Source organism: Pogona vitticeps, chromosome 4, assembly GCF_051106095.1.
Source record: "Pogona vitticeps strain Pit_001003342236 chromosome 4, PviZW2.1, whole genome shotgun sequence".
Classification (NCBI taxonomy): Eukaryota; Metazoa; Chordata; class Lepidosauria; order Squamata; family Agamidae; genus Pogona; species Pogona vitticeps.
The window spans coordinates 58600703-58613483 of record NC_135786.1 but is presented as its reverse complement, the minus strand read 5'-3'; the positions used below and the strand labels follow the sequence as shown (position 1 = coordinate 58613483).

Genomic DNA, 12781 nt, shown 5'->3' with positions numbered 1-12781 from the left:
AAGGTGATCATTAAATCAGGATTTTACTTCAAGTTCAGTTGCTTATAAGACATGTAATGAATTATAGAAACTGTTGAGTGGACAACTGTCTGAGCATACAGCTGCATGTGTACATGCAAGGACTAGGCAGACACATAACTGTCTTTAAGACCACACATATAAATGTATATACAGTACATTGAATTACACAGTGCCTTCACAATGGTATTTCCAGTGCCAGCTATGTGCTTCAAGGGAACAGTTTCTGGAAGGGCCAGATGAAAACACTCCACAAAAGGCTTTCCTTATATAGCAATGCCATTAATCTTTGGATAATTGAAGAGCTGAATGAAATGGGCAGTGGGAGTGGGAAATTCAGCTGATGAGAGAATCAAAAACTAAGCATGCTGAAAGTCTGTTCTGCTACCAGGAACTCAAAGGGAAAAAAAGATTATTTTTTTTTTAAATCAATATTCCAGGCAACATTTATAATTCTAACTGACAGGAAAGCGGCACAGACAGGATTTTGCTTTTGCTTCACATTTAGGGGAGTCAGACAAGCAGAATAAAAAAGATTAAGCACACAGAGCACAATATCACCAGCTTACATTTTGACGTGCATCACATTATCTTAGGCAACCTCAAAAAATATTCGCTGCAACTGTGTCAGCTCCCAACACATTGAATCTGACAAAAAGGCACTGGAAGACTGCTGAAAGCCGTAGAAATTAAACCTTCTTATTTTATTTCATTTATATAATGCCTTTTAAAAAGCTTCTGGTTCAAATGTAATTGTCTAGGAAAATTAAGTGCTAGCAGTGCCTACCTGTATGTATGTATGTATGTATGTATGTATGTATGTATGTATGTATGTATGTATGTATGTATGTATGTATGTATGTATGTATGTATGTATGTATGTATGTATGTATGTATGTATTTATTTATTTATACATACATACATACATACATACATACATACATACATACATACATACATACATACATACATACATACATACATACATACATACATACATACATACATACATACATGCCCCGCCCATCTGGTCCAGGGACCACTCTTGGCGGCTTCCAGATACTTAAATTGAACCCCAGTAGTCTGCATAAAACTCTTCCACGACAGTGTGGCCACCTATAACCATTGAGACCCTTCATTCTCTGCTGCTAAGCATGTTAAAATATTACGTATCACATGCAACACTGGGTGATATTACAGCCTTAAGCAAAAAAATAAAAAAAAGAGGATGAAATAAATTGAGCCCAAATTTTCTGTTTTCTGCTTGTTCATTTTTAAACACATTTTCAAGACAGGTTATAATAAATATTAGTGAAAAACAAAACTGCTTAAAAAGATAAAACCTATAAAACTGGACCACAACAGAGCTGAATAACAATGGAAAGAGTAATCTAACATGCTCATTACGGATCACTATGTTTCAGTTATAACTCATTACTTTCAACTTCTGGTAACATCTTATATTTATATGTTAAATTGATGAAGTACTTTCTGTTTTCCAAATACACTTTAAGGTAATTGGTCAAATGAAGGCAGAGAATACCTTTGAATATAGTATATTTGGCAGCTCTCAGAGCCAAAGTACACATGATGTCAGATGTTAATGTGTTTAAAAGCTTCTGGAAGTGAAGGACTGGCCAGCTGCACACCATTGCCCAGGGATGCCTGAGTATACCCACAGTGCTTTTCCACCCCTCTAGGAAGCTTCTTTTATGACTGTAGAGAAATTCAATCAATAAAGCATATGTGCATGCAATATATGCCCCGCCACTTGTACAAAGAACGATCTAGCAAATGGCTGAGATAACGCTATTGAAGTAGCCTACTTCTGGTCAAAAACAGTCAATTATCTTAACCTTTTAATTTATTTTTAATATTACTGTACCTACATTTCACATGCATCCACAGTTTTAAACTGTGCAATGCTGATACAAATAAATAAAGAAAGATGTGTTTAAACAAAGATGTTTATCTCAATCCCTCTTAATACAGACAAAGCAGCTGCGTTGGGGTTCTGATCTAGATCATGTTCCTCATCCAGATTAGGGCCTGAGCTGATTTTTCTGCTGAAAACCTCTCCTTTTTTGCCCCTACAAAACAGACACTAAGCAGCAACCATGGGGAAACAGAAAAGGTGTCTCTACCCCACTAGAAACCAGGGTTTTTTTTTAGGGGGAAATCTGTGAAAGAATTCTAAGCCAGGCCAACTGAGGAAGCCTGGGGGCTGTAGTCTAAAAATTAATGTTTCCACACTCTGCTTCCCATCTCACTAGACCTAATGTGCTAAAAGAGTTCAGGATTGTTAAAATCTAATATATGCTGTGAATTCCAAGGCAAAAGACAGGCCAGACAAGGTGACAGAGACATTCTCACTACCAACCAGTGGGAATCATTAGCAATTAATGCACACCTCCACGAAAGAAACTACTGTAATGCTTGCCTGTTTGTGGGACGAGGAGGATGAATTTGCCTTGATAATCTGGGTGTTCATCTGGGCAGCGTTAATGCCCTTTTCCAGCAAAGCATTCAATTAATACAGTATCGTATTGTACGCTTTGGAGCAGATGGTGCTGCAGAGAATTGTCCCCACCTCTGTCTCCCTCTTTCTGTGTGAAAGCTGTTCTCTCTGTCAGCAACATGGTTACTAGTCTCGTGGGGAGCTCACAATATCCACTGTCCTCACACCTAGCAGGCAATGTTTTTTTTAAAAAAATTCTCTTTGTTTAATGGTGTTTTAATGTTATAGCTTAACATTGTGATTTTAAATATATATGTTTTTAGTTGTTATATGCTGCTGTGTTTTCCTTCATTGGGAGAAAGGTGTGAGATATATATATAGTGATGTCAAATGTTTGGGGCAAAAATATTTTTTCAGTTTATTTACTTTATATAGTTTTCATTCATTCATTCATTTTTCATTCATTCATTCAGAGAGAGAGAGAGAGCGAGCGAGAGAGAGAGAGAGAGAGAGAGAGAGTGAGTAAATAAACCAAAAAAATATTTTTGCTGCAAACATTTGACATCACTAGCCAAAGAACTGCATTCATCTTGTTGGTCATAGAATAGAATAGAATAGAATAGAATAGAATAGAATAGAATAGAATAGAATAACACGTTATTGTCATTGCATGTTCAACAAAATCACCAGAGTGCCATCCAGACAGTGCATCACTCATTCAGCCAAAGCTCCATGCAAACTCCCCACAAATTCCAACATAATACAACAGCAACAAAATACATTGACATGCAACCCTACAATAAATCAGATTAAATCTTAACTGAATTTAGCAAAGTCGTCGCCCTTGGATAAAAACTGTTTTTAAATCTATCTGTCCCTGTTTTAAGGACAAACAGAAGGAACAGAAGGAACAGAATGGTTGTTGTCCTCATCCAGCACAGCTCCTCTCATGTTCTTAATAGATCTGTTGCCAAACCTTCCAATAAATTCACACAGATCCTCGTGAATAAGCTAAAACAATGATTTCAAGTTGACCAGCGTGTCAGCATTGTAAAGACTATGGCCGGTATCCTTTTGCACCATTCCAAAGGTGCAGTGCTCCTTTGCAAAAGCAGAGGGGCTTTCCCCAAGATTATGCAAGATTGTATCCAGGACCTCCTTGTGCATTTGTAAACCCCACTGTGAACAAGGATGGGCCATTTCCTATTCCAAAGGCAAATCAGAGAGACTGCATGAACTCCATGGGTGAAATGTTATGCTCTCCCGAGGTTGGCATGTATCCCAAGGATACTGGCCTGGCATGTTTATTGTGAATTTGTGTGGACTATAGTCTACTTTGTCCAGTTACTGTCTTCAACTCCTCCCCCAGAATGATAAGGAACATGTGCAAGTCCATTGCAAATGAAATTAACTCACTGATTATGATAAGAAACAGATATTGAGGTTGTTCATGGAAAGAAATATGGAAAGGAAAATAAACAAGCAGCTATGCTTTCTATTTAGTAGTTTTAGATATCAGTTCTGCCTCAATTTGAATCAAGCTTGAGAGAAATTATAGTGCTTGCTCTTTTGGTTTTTTCCCCCCATGCACCTGAAGAACTGGATTGTAATCGACAAAAATTTAGGCTAAAATCCAGTTTCTGAGTTAACTGAGCCCCAAGTAGCTAGAGTTCAAGAAAGGCACAAACAGGTTAGACCAGTAGTCCAGTTTTGGCCAGAATGGACAGAAGTAACCAGTGACAGATGAGTCAACAAAAAATAGTCTGGCAGATGGTCTATCACTGTCCCTATGAATGGACTTTGGTGCTGGTGAGTAAGAGAAAAAGCCCTTGGGGACATTCAACCAAACAAAAGCTAGAAAGGTTGAAATCCAGAATTCCCAGCCAGAGGTTTGCAGAAGTGGCCAAGCTGGCTGTGACATTCTGAGAGCTGTATTCCAAAATGGTAACATTTCCCATTTATTAGGCTGGTTCCTTTTCTCATCCATGATCTGTGTCACAGGATTTATTCACTGTACAGCGCTACACTCTCTGAATAACAAGAATTTAAAAAGAAGCAGATTAGTGGCACCAATACACTTCAGTAAGTACGTTGGCACTCTTCTGGCTGTACAATAAAGAAAAATTAAAATAACATTTTCAGTTCTTAATATCAATATCCAATGCAAAAACATCAGCAATCATGTTTTATTTGCCCTACTCCCATGTCTGAAATACTTAATTTTTATATTTAATTTTTTTCCATGCTGTTCAATAATCCCAGCCTGCTTCAAAGGGTGACATCAGAAAAAAGTGATTTGTTTAACAACGGATCATGAAATGTAAGCCTAAAATAAACTGAACTACCTCATTAGGATTACAAAGTATAATTGAACTAGGCAAGTTTAAACTGAAAGAAGTACTCTATTTGAAATAATTACCAGCTTCCAGGGGTGTGTTCAGTAGTAAGGCACTTCCATATCTTTTAAGTTAACAATAGTTTAATTTGATTTAGCCATGGGTCTGTCTGCACAATCAAGGAAAACTAATAGTTAAGGCAAGTAATAAATAAAACACACTCCAAGGACAATTTAGCAGTATTTCATTATCTCAGTTGTTATTCTTGCTACATAATTATGGAGTGACCAAGAAAATAGTACTTACAACAGACTGACTGAATGAGATGGGGTAGGAAAAATTATTTGTTTAAATAATCCTTATATGAGTAAACACAAGACAAATTTGATTCAGAAGCCATTCACTGGCTTTTAATGAGCTCTCGTGATTATATGAAGTAGTGGCATGAAAAAATCCATTGGGACAAACTCCAGGGACCAACTAAGATAACTTGACCATGCATCAAAATGAAGGGCTGTAGCTCAGTGGTAGCGCACAAGAGAAAAATGGGAGCTTAGCGCTAGAACTCAGTAGTAGAGCATCACCATTTTCAAGTACATGGGAAAGATCCCTGTTTGAAACCATGACAGAATCTTATTTTTTGCATAACCTGCCACAGCTAATTGTGGCAAATCGACAACATGCTGCAGTGCATCTACATTATGCATCTGGTCATATGCCCAGTTGTTCAACTAAGATGTTTTCCAGAACCTCCTCTCTTAGCCACAATTAGCTGCAGCAAGTTACACAAACTTCAAAGGAACATCAGTGGGATTGCAATCAGTGTAGACAATACTATTTAAGATCTGACTGGATAATTAGGTAGCCTCCTCAGGCCCATACTTCTATCTATCGATCGATCGATCGATCGATCGATCGATCTGTCTGTCTGTCTGTCTGTCTGTCTGTCTATTTATTTATTTATTTATTTATTTATTTATTTATTTATTTATTTATTTATTTATTTATTTATTTATTTATTTATTTATTTATTTATTTATTTATATGCCGCCCACACTACCCGAAGGTCTCTGGGCGGCTTGCAACATTTAAAATACAATAAAAAGGCAAAATAATTAAAATACAATTTAAAATACAGTGGTGCCTCGCATAGCGACGTTAATCCGTTCCGGATTGATCGTCGCTATGCGAAAACATCGCTGAACGGAATTAAAAAAGCCATAGGAACACATTAAACTTTGTTTAATGTGTTCCTATGGAGGATAAACTCACCGTTCAGCGATGTTCCTCCATAGGGGCGGCCATTTTCGGTGCCTCTAAAGCGAGGCAGCACAGCCGGTCGGCAATTTTAGAACCGCCGACCAGCTGACCGAAAATGGCATTTTCCCCCAGCTGAGTGGCGGGAGCTTCAAAGCCCCGCCGCTCAGCTGGGGGAAAATATCGGCAGTCGGCGGTGGCTTTGGATGGATCCCAAAGCCACCGCCGACATTTGCCTTCCGAGCTCTCAAAGGGCTTCCCCACCACACATTGGAGAAAGCCCTTTGAGAGCTTGGAAGGCTCTCAGCGGCGGCGGGGACAGGGTAGGGGGTGTCCGAATGGCTTCCAGGCGAAGCACTGGAAGCCATTCAGAACCACCCTGCCCCCGCCGCCGCTTGGATCCAGCCCCCGGCCGGTTCCCCTTGCATGGTCTGATCCGACCATGCAAGGGGAACCGGCTGGGGGCCGGATCTAAGCTCCTACCGCCGCCGCCGCTTGGATCCGGCCCCCTGATCTGACCAAGCAAGGGGAACCGGCCGGGGGGCGAATCCAAGCGGCGGCAGCGGCGGTAGGAGCTTAGATCCGGCCCCCAGCCGGATCCAAGCTCCTACCGCCGCCGCCGCTGTTTGGATTCTCCCCCCGGCCGGCTTTCCCTTCCATGGTCGGACTCTCTGGAGTCCAGCCATGGATGGGGTAACCGGCTGGGGGGAGAATCCAAGCTCCTACCGCTGCCGCCGCCGCTTGGATCCGGCCCCCGGCCGGTTCCCCTTGCACGGTCGGATCCGACCATGCAAGGGGAACCGGCCGGGGGGCGGTTCCAAGCGGCGGCGGTGGCGGTGGGGCTTGGATCCGCCTCCCGGCCGGTTACCCCATTCATGGCCGGACTCCTGAGAGTCCGACCATGGAAGGGGAACCGGCCGGGGGGCAGATCCTAGCCCCGGATGCCTGATAGGCATCCGGACCCCTGCCGCCGCGGCTTGGATCCGCGTTGCGGCCGGCTACCCCATCCATGGTCGGACTCCTGAGAGTCCGACCATGGCGGGGGTAGCCGGCCGCGGGGCGGATACAAGCGGTGGCGGCGGCGGCGGGGGTCCGGATGCCTTTTAGGCATCCGAAGGGGAATCTCGGCAGTGGCCTCGGAAGGACCCTTCGGAAGGGTCCTTCCGAGGCTACCGCCGGCATTTTCCCCCAGCTGAGCAGCGGGGCTCCCGCTCAGCTAGGGGAAAATGCCCCCTCCGAAGGGGAATCCCGGCGGTGGCCTTGGAACGACCCTTCGGAAGGGTCCTTCCGAGGCTACCACCGGCATTTTCCCCCAGCTGAGCAGCGGGAGCGGTCCTTTGGAGGCTCCTGCCACTCAGCTGGGGGAAAATGGGGCCCATGGGGAAAACATCGCAAAGCGATTTTTCCCCATAGGCAACATCGCAAAGCGATGGCAAAAGAGATTGCTTTTTTGCCATCGCTATGCGAATTCATCGTTAACCGGGGCACTCGTTAAACGAGGCACCACTGTATATACTCTAAAAATTGCCATTGTACCCACAGCTGATATTATTTCAATTAAAAGCCTTCTGGAACAGGAAGGTTTTGACCTGGCGCCGAAATGTCATAAGCGTCAGCGCCAGACGAATCTCAGTCGGGAGGGCATTCCATAGTCTGGGGGCAGCTGCCGGAAAGGCTCTTTCTCTATAAGCCATCCCTCTTACCTCCTTAAGGGACGGCTCTTTCAAAAGGGCCCCCTGGTTAGATCTTAACTGCTGGGTAGGTTCATATGGAAGGAGGCGGTCCTTCAGGTATCCAGGGCCCAAGCCATTTATGTCACAGCAGGAATGCAAAAATGAATATATGCCTTTTATGCCGCAGACTGAACCTTCTCCCTTGGTCACTTACCTCCACCATTCTTTTGACACAAATATGGAAATCGCCAGACGTTGCCCAGCCCCACAGAGTAGCCAATCTGAGCCAAAATATATTCAAATTTGTTGTTCCATGCTGGCCTATCCTCAACAATTTCCTCCACATCAGGCTGCTGTTTGTTCCAGTTCTCTCCAGCCACATTTAAGGCACTTTGTCTATAGTCAACAGGCTCCTCAAGGGCCAGAAGATCAGCCACAGATTCTGTGACGGGCTCATTGCTTTGTTCCCGCTGTGTCACTTTGCTGGTCTTAGGCATTGAGACTGCCTGGCTTAGCCTTCCTGTTTGAGGAAGGGATTGATGGGGGAAAGATGAAGGTGGTTGTTGAAAGACTAGCTGCTAGATGCAGATCTTGATCATCTGTGAAACCTGCAAAACAAACACACCAAGCAAATTTAGCGTAGAGCATGAGATTTACTTACTTTTCTAGCTATCAGGAATATATGTATGAATGTGTGTTTCCTAGTTCTGCAGTAAACATATATACATTAAGCAGAAATGGGAATTCCTTACTGAATTCAAGCATTTTTGAATCTCTGGCCAGAAATAGACATTAAAGATAGTGTTTGGCTGGAAAAGGAAAATCCTTAACTAATAAAAGCATCTGAGTTTCACAAGACATTTTGCTCTCACTTCTGGGAGTATTATATTAGCTTGCTTTGCTTGGGGGGTGATTTTCAGGACTTAAGCAAAGGATTCCTTGGAAGTCTGATTTCACAAACCTGAAAAGAATGACTTTGGGTGTGATTAGATGGCAAGAAAGGATTGTACAGATCTGTTCCTTCAGCCCTAATTTATTAAATCAGTTTCAGCCTGTTTCTCCATCTCAGGTTGACAGGATGCTTGATTTCAATTAAAAGCCTCCCTAGATCAAAAGCCTGTACAGATCTGTACAGCTTTTGAAGGCTGCCAGGCTGATAACCATGGAATAGGCTTCATCAATTATCAGCACGTCTCTCTAGAAAGCCAGTTTCCCTGTGCCCTAAAGCAGTGGTCTCCAACCTTGGGCCTCCAGATGTTCTTGGACTTCCACTCCCAGAAATCCTGGCCAGCAGAGGAGGTGATGAAGGCTTCTGGGAGTTGTAGTCCAAGAACATCTGGAGGCCCAAGGTTGGGGACCACTGCCCTAAAGGAAACATTCATCAAGCTCATTTGGAAGAAACCAAATATGGTCACCAATATATTGTTTCTGAGCAAGCTAGTGGAGAGAGTAGCGGCTGATCAACTTCAGGCACTCCTAGATGAAACCAATGCCCTTGACCCAGTCCACTCCAGGTTTAGGCTGTGTTATGGTACAGAGGCAGAAATGGTCGCCCTGCATGATGACCTTCTGAGGGAGTCTGACAGCAGCAAAATGTCCCTGCTGGTCCTCCTCAATCTCCAAGTGGCCTTTGATATTGTCAACAACGATATCTTCTGGGGAGTTCTTGGGAGTGGGTCTTGCTGGCCTGGCATTGTCCTGGCTCTGATCCTTTCTTGAGGACTGACCTCAAGAGAATGAAGCTGGAGGAGATGGTCTCTGACCCTAGGACTCTAAACTGTGGAGTCCTGCAGGGATCAATCATGCTGGATAGCTCAGTGGTTTAGATCTCTGGTGGTTGGGAGTTCAATTCCTCACTAGGCCTCCTTTAGAGGGGCTTGACTTTGTGATCCATAGGGTCCCTTCCAGTTCTGCAGTTCAAATATCATCATCATCATCATCATCATCATCATCATCATCATCATCATCATCATCATCATCATCATCATCATGATGTCCTTTTGCTATTTAACATCTATATGAGACCGCTAGGGGAGGTCGTCTGGACATCTGGAGTGTCGTGTACTCAATATGCTGATGATACCCAGTATCTCTCCTTCCACCCTTCAGCAGTCGATGCCGTCCCATCCCTTGAGTGCTGCCTGACTGCAGTTCTGGGGGGAATTTTACTTGCCGATTCCTTTAATATACTGTAGCTGTTTTTTGTTTGTTTTGTTGTTTGCTTTACGATGCTGTTTTATCAATTTATTATATTGGTGTTTTATGATTATTGATTGTGTTTTTATTCTTTGCTATGGACTCCAGCCAGATGGGTGGTATAAAAGATCAATCAATGAATCAATCAATCAATCAATGAATCAAACAAACAAACAAACAAACAAACCTCTCATGCAACAGAGTTCTGTTTGGGGTTAGGCACCGACAAAAATCAGGGGGCAGGAGCACTATGCTCTGTTTTGCTCTTTGCTAAGCTCCATGACAGCTAAGCGGGTACATGGTTGCAGAAGCAAAATTAATTAGGCAAAATCTCTTTATTATGCATAGTTGATATACGGTGCCATTTATCCTGGTGCAGAAGTTAGTGTACCACGAGCAGAATTTCTATTTGTTTTGAATATAAAATCTGCAGTAGAAAACATGAAATGGTTCCATTCCCCTGGTGTTCAACAGCATAGAGTTATTCCATGCTTAGCTGCCTTTCAGACTCACTCCTTCTTACAGTCTTGAATCTATTAAACTCAGAGAACTGGCAATACTTCATCGCTATCACTTCCGCTTCACTTTTGTCCAGTGCCAAAAATGTGTCAGGGGCTATTTAACTTAAAATACTGCAACACTAAAGAACTTGGCAGACTTTTGGCAATTCTTATGCAAGAGAGACAAGCACCCAGGTTATCTCTTAGCTGCTGACATTATCAAAGCAACTGGGATGGCCAGGACTCTTCTGTTAAATTGCCCATGACAGTTTTACAACAGATAGTATCTGCAGACTGTTTGGCATGACAGGTAAAAGCCATCTGTTTACTCTGCCTCTTCATTTGAGAGGTCCTCAGCTAATGTGAAGCAGGAGAACCTCAGCAGTTTCCATCTGTTTAAATTGAGTTGAACCCCAACAGTGATTTTTCCCCCACAATTTATGCCAGATAGTATATCAGTTCCTTTAAAACACACTTAAATACAGTGGACCCTCAACTTATGGAATTAATCCATATTGGAACGATGGCTGCAGGTCAAAAAGTCTGTAGGTCAAGGCTCCATTGACTTACAATGCATTGAAAAAATTAATCCGTAACCAGCCATTTTTGTTCCATTTTTTTTTTCAGGTCTGTAGGTCGATTCTCCAGCTGCAAGCTGAACCTAAATTTTGTGGCCAGAGAAGTCTGTAACTCGAAAAGTCTGTAAGTTGAGCCATCTGTAAGTCGAGGGTCCACTGTAGAACAATGGTAAGGAAGGTCTTGTGAAAATCATTTTCAGCAGCACATTCCTAACTATGTATTAATTTGGAGTGATTCGGGCTCTTGAATATGTCATACAGTATCTGTTCTGTAATGCCAGCAACCCTATAGCCATTACAATGGAGATATTTAGGAACTGACCTCAGCAGAGTCATTGTACAGACTAGAAATGTCTGCAGATGTTGTTGGACTACAACACCCATCAACCCTAGAAAGCTTAGCTAATAACAATGGAGCATAAGAGATGCACTCTAGCAGCTTCTGGGAAGGAGGCATGCACTCTCCATCCCTGATTCCTAGAAAGCTTCACATTTCATTATGGATAGCATGTATTTGGCCAGATAAACATGATCACTTTATACTGTTGAAATAGTGCAAAACCTATTGAACCTGTTGTATTCATAAACACAATAACGTGGTTTATAAGGTGGTTTTTTTCCACTGAATACCGATGAGCAAAATGTGGGATTCCCACATTTAATGCATCTGAGTACAGAACTAAGCATTGTACTCTAAATCACTGGTTCTTAACCTTGGGTTACTCAGGAGTTTTGGACTGCAACTCCCAGAAGCCTTCATCACCAGCTGTCCTGACTGAGGTTTCTGGGAGTTGCAGTTCAAAAGCATCCGAGTAACAAAGGTTAAGAACCACTGCTCTAAATGCTTAAAATACACAACTAGCACAGGGAATTGAGTGACACTGTGCACCATGAGCTGATTCAAAACAGAAAGGGTAGGGAAAGGTGCTATGAAGGTGCAGCTACAGTTACAATTAACCCTGCAGTTTATGCTGGAGTCGACATATTTAAATTTAGCATATATTGTGTCAGCTGCATGATGTATAAAGCTAATTGCAAGAAAGCCTGGTCTTTTCTTCATGGGCATTTATAGCTTTTTGTTCAGTCAGCAGGGGCTTGTGTTTCTTTTGGCGTGGTTTTTGTTTGTTTGTTTGTTTGTTTTTGTTTGTTTGAGAATAGTAATTCTGCTCACATTGCTTTTTTTCAGATGGTGGCACATGGTCTATATTGGTCCAAAGGTGCAGTGGCAGGTATGTCCTAGAGTGATGATGTCAGCAGGGCATCTTTTTAAAAAATGTTTTGTCAAATGACATAGTGGTGAATTGATATAACTTGTGAAATTGAAGTGTTTATCTGATATATCATTGGACTGTAGAAGTATAATTTTAAAAATTATTTGAAGGAAATATAAGAGACACTGACTTGAGAGGGATGTTCCCACTGTGCTATCATAGTATGCCATGCTGAAAGGTATGATAGAATAGCAGGAGCATCCCTTTCAAGTCAGCACCTCTCTCCTCCGATCAGTGTTTTTAAATTATGCTTTTCCAATGTAGCACTATGTCAAATAAGCACTGAAGTTGTTATATGTCATTATACCAATTCAGTGCTATGTCACTTGCCAAACAAAAATGTTAAGGGAGGGGGAGAGGGTCATATGAATGACAGAGGAGGGTTGGTGACCTGCAATCCTATTGAGAATTGGAGCAATTTGGGGTATTATCCTGCCCCAAATATTACCTAGGATAATTAAAAAGGATAACAGTGATTTAACTGCCATAAGAA

At 42.4% G+C, this 12781-nt stretch overlaps 1 protein-coding gene across 2 annotated transcripts in view; it reads right to left on the bottom strand.

The window, feature by feature from the left end:
- Window positions 1-12781, bottom strand: part of SLC6A17 (solute carrier family 6 member 17) — a 71087-nt gene that overhangs the window by 38620 nt on the left and 19686 nt on the right. For both annotated transcript variants that reach the window (XM_020810010.3, XM_072997490.2), the window contains exon 2: window positions 7958-8351. In XM_020810010.3, coding sequence (XP_020665669.1) covers window positions 7958-8240 — 283 coding nt within the window. In that variant the 5' untranslated portion in view covers window positions 8241-8351. The remainder of the gene's footprint in view (window positions 1-7957; window positions 8352-12781) is intronic.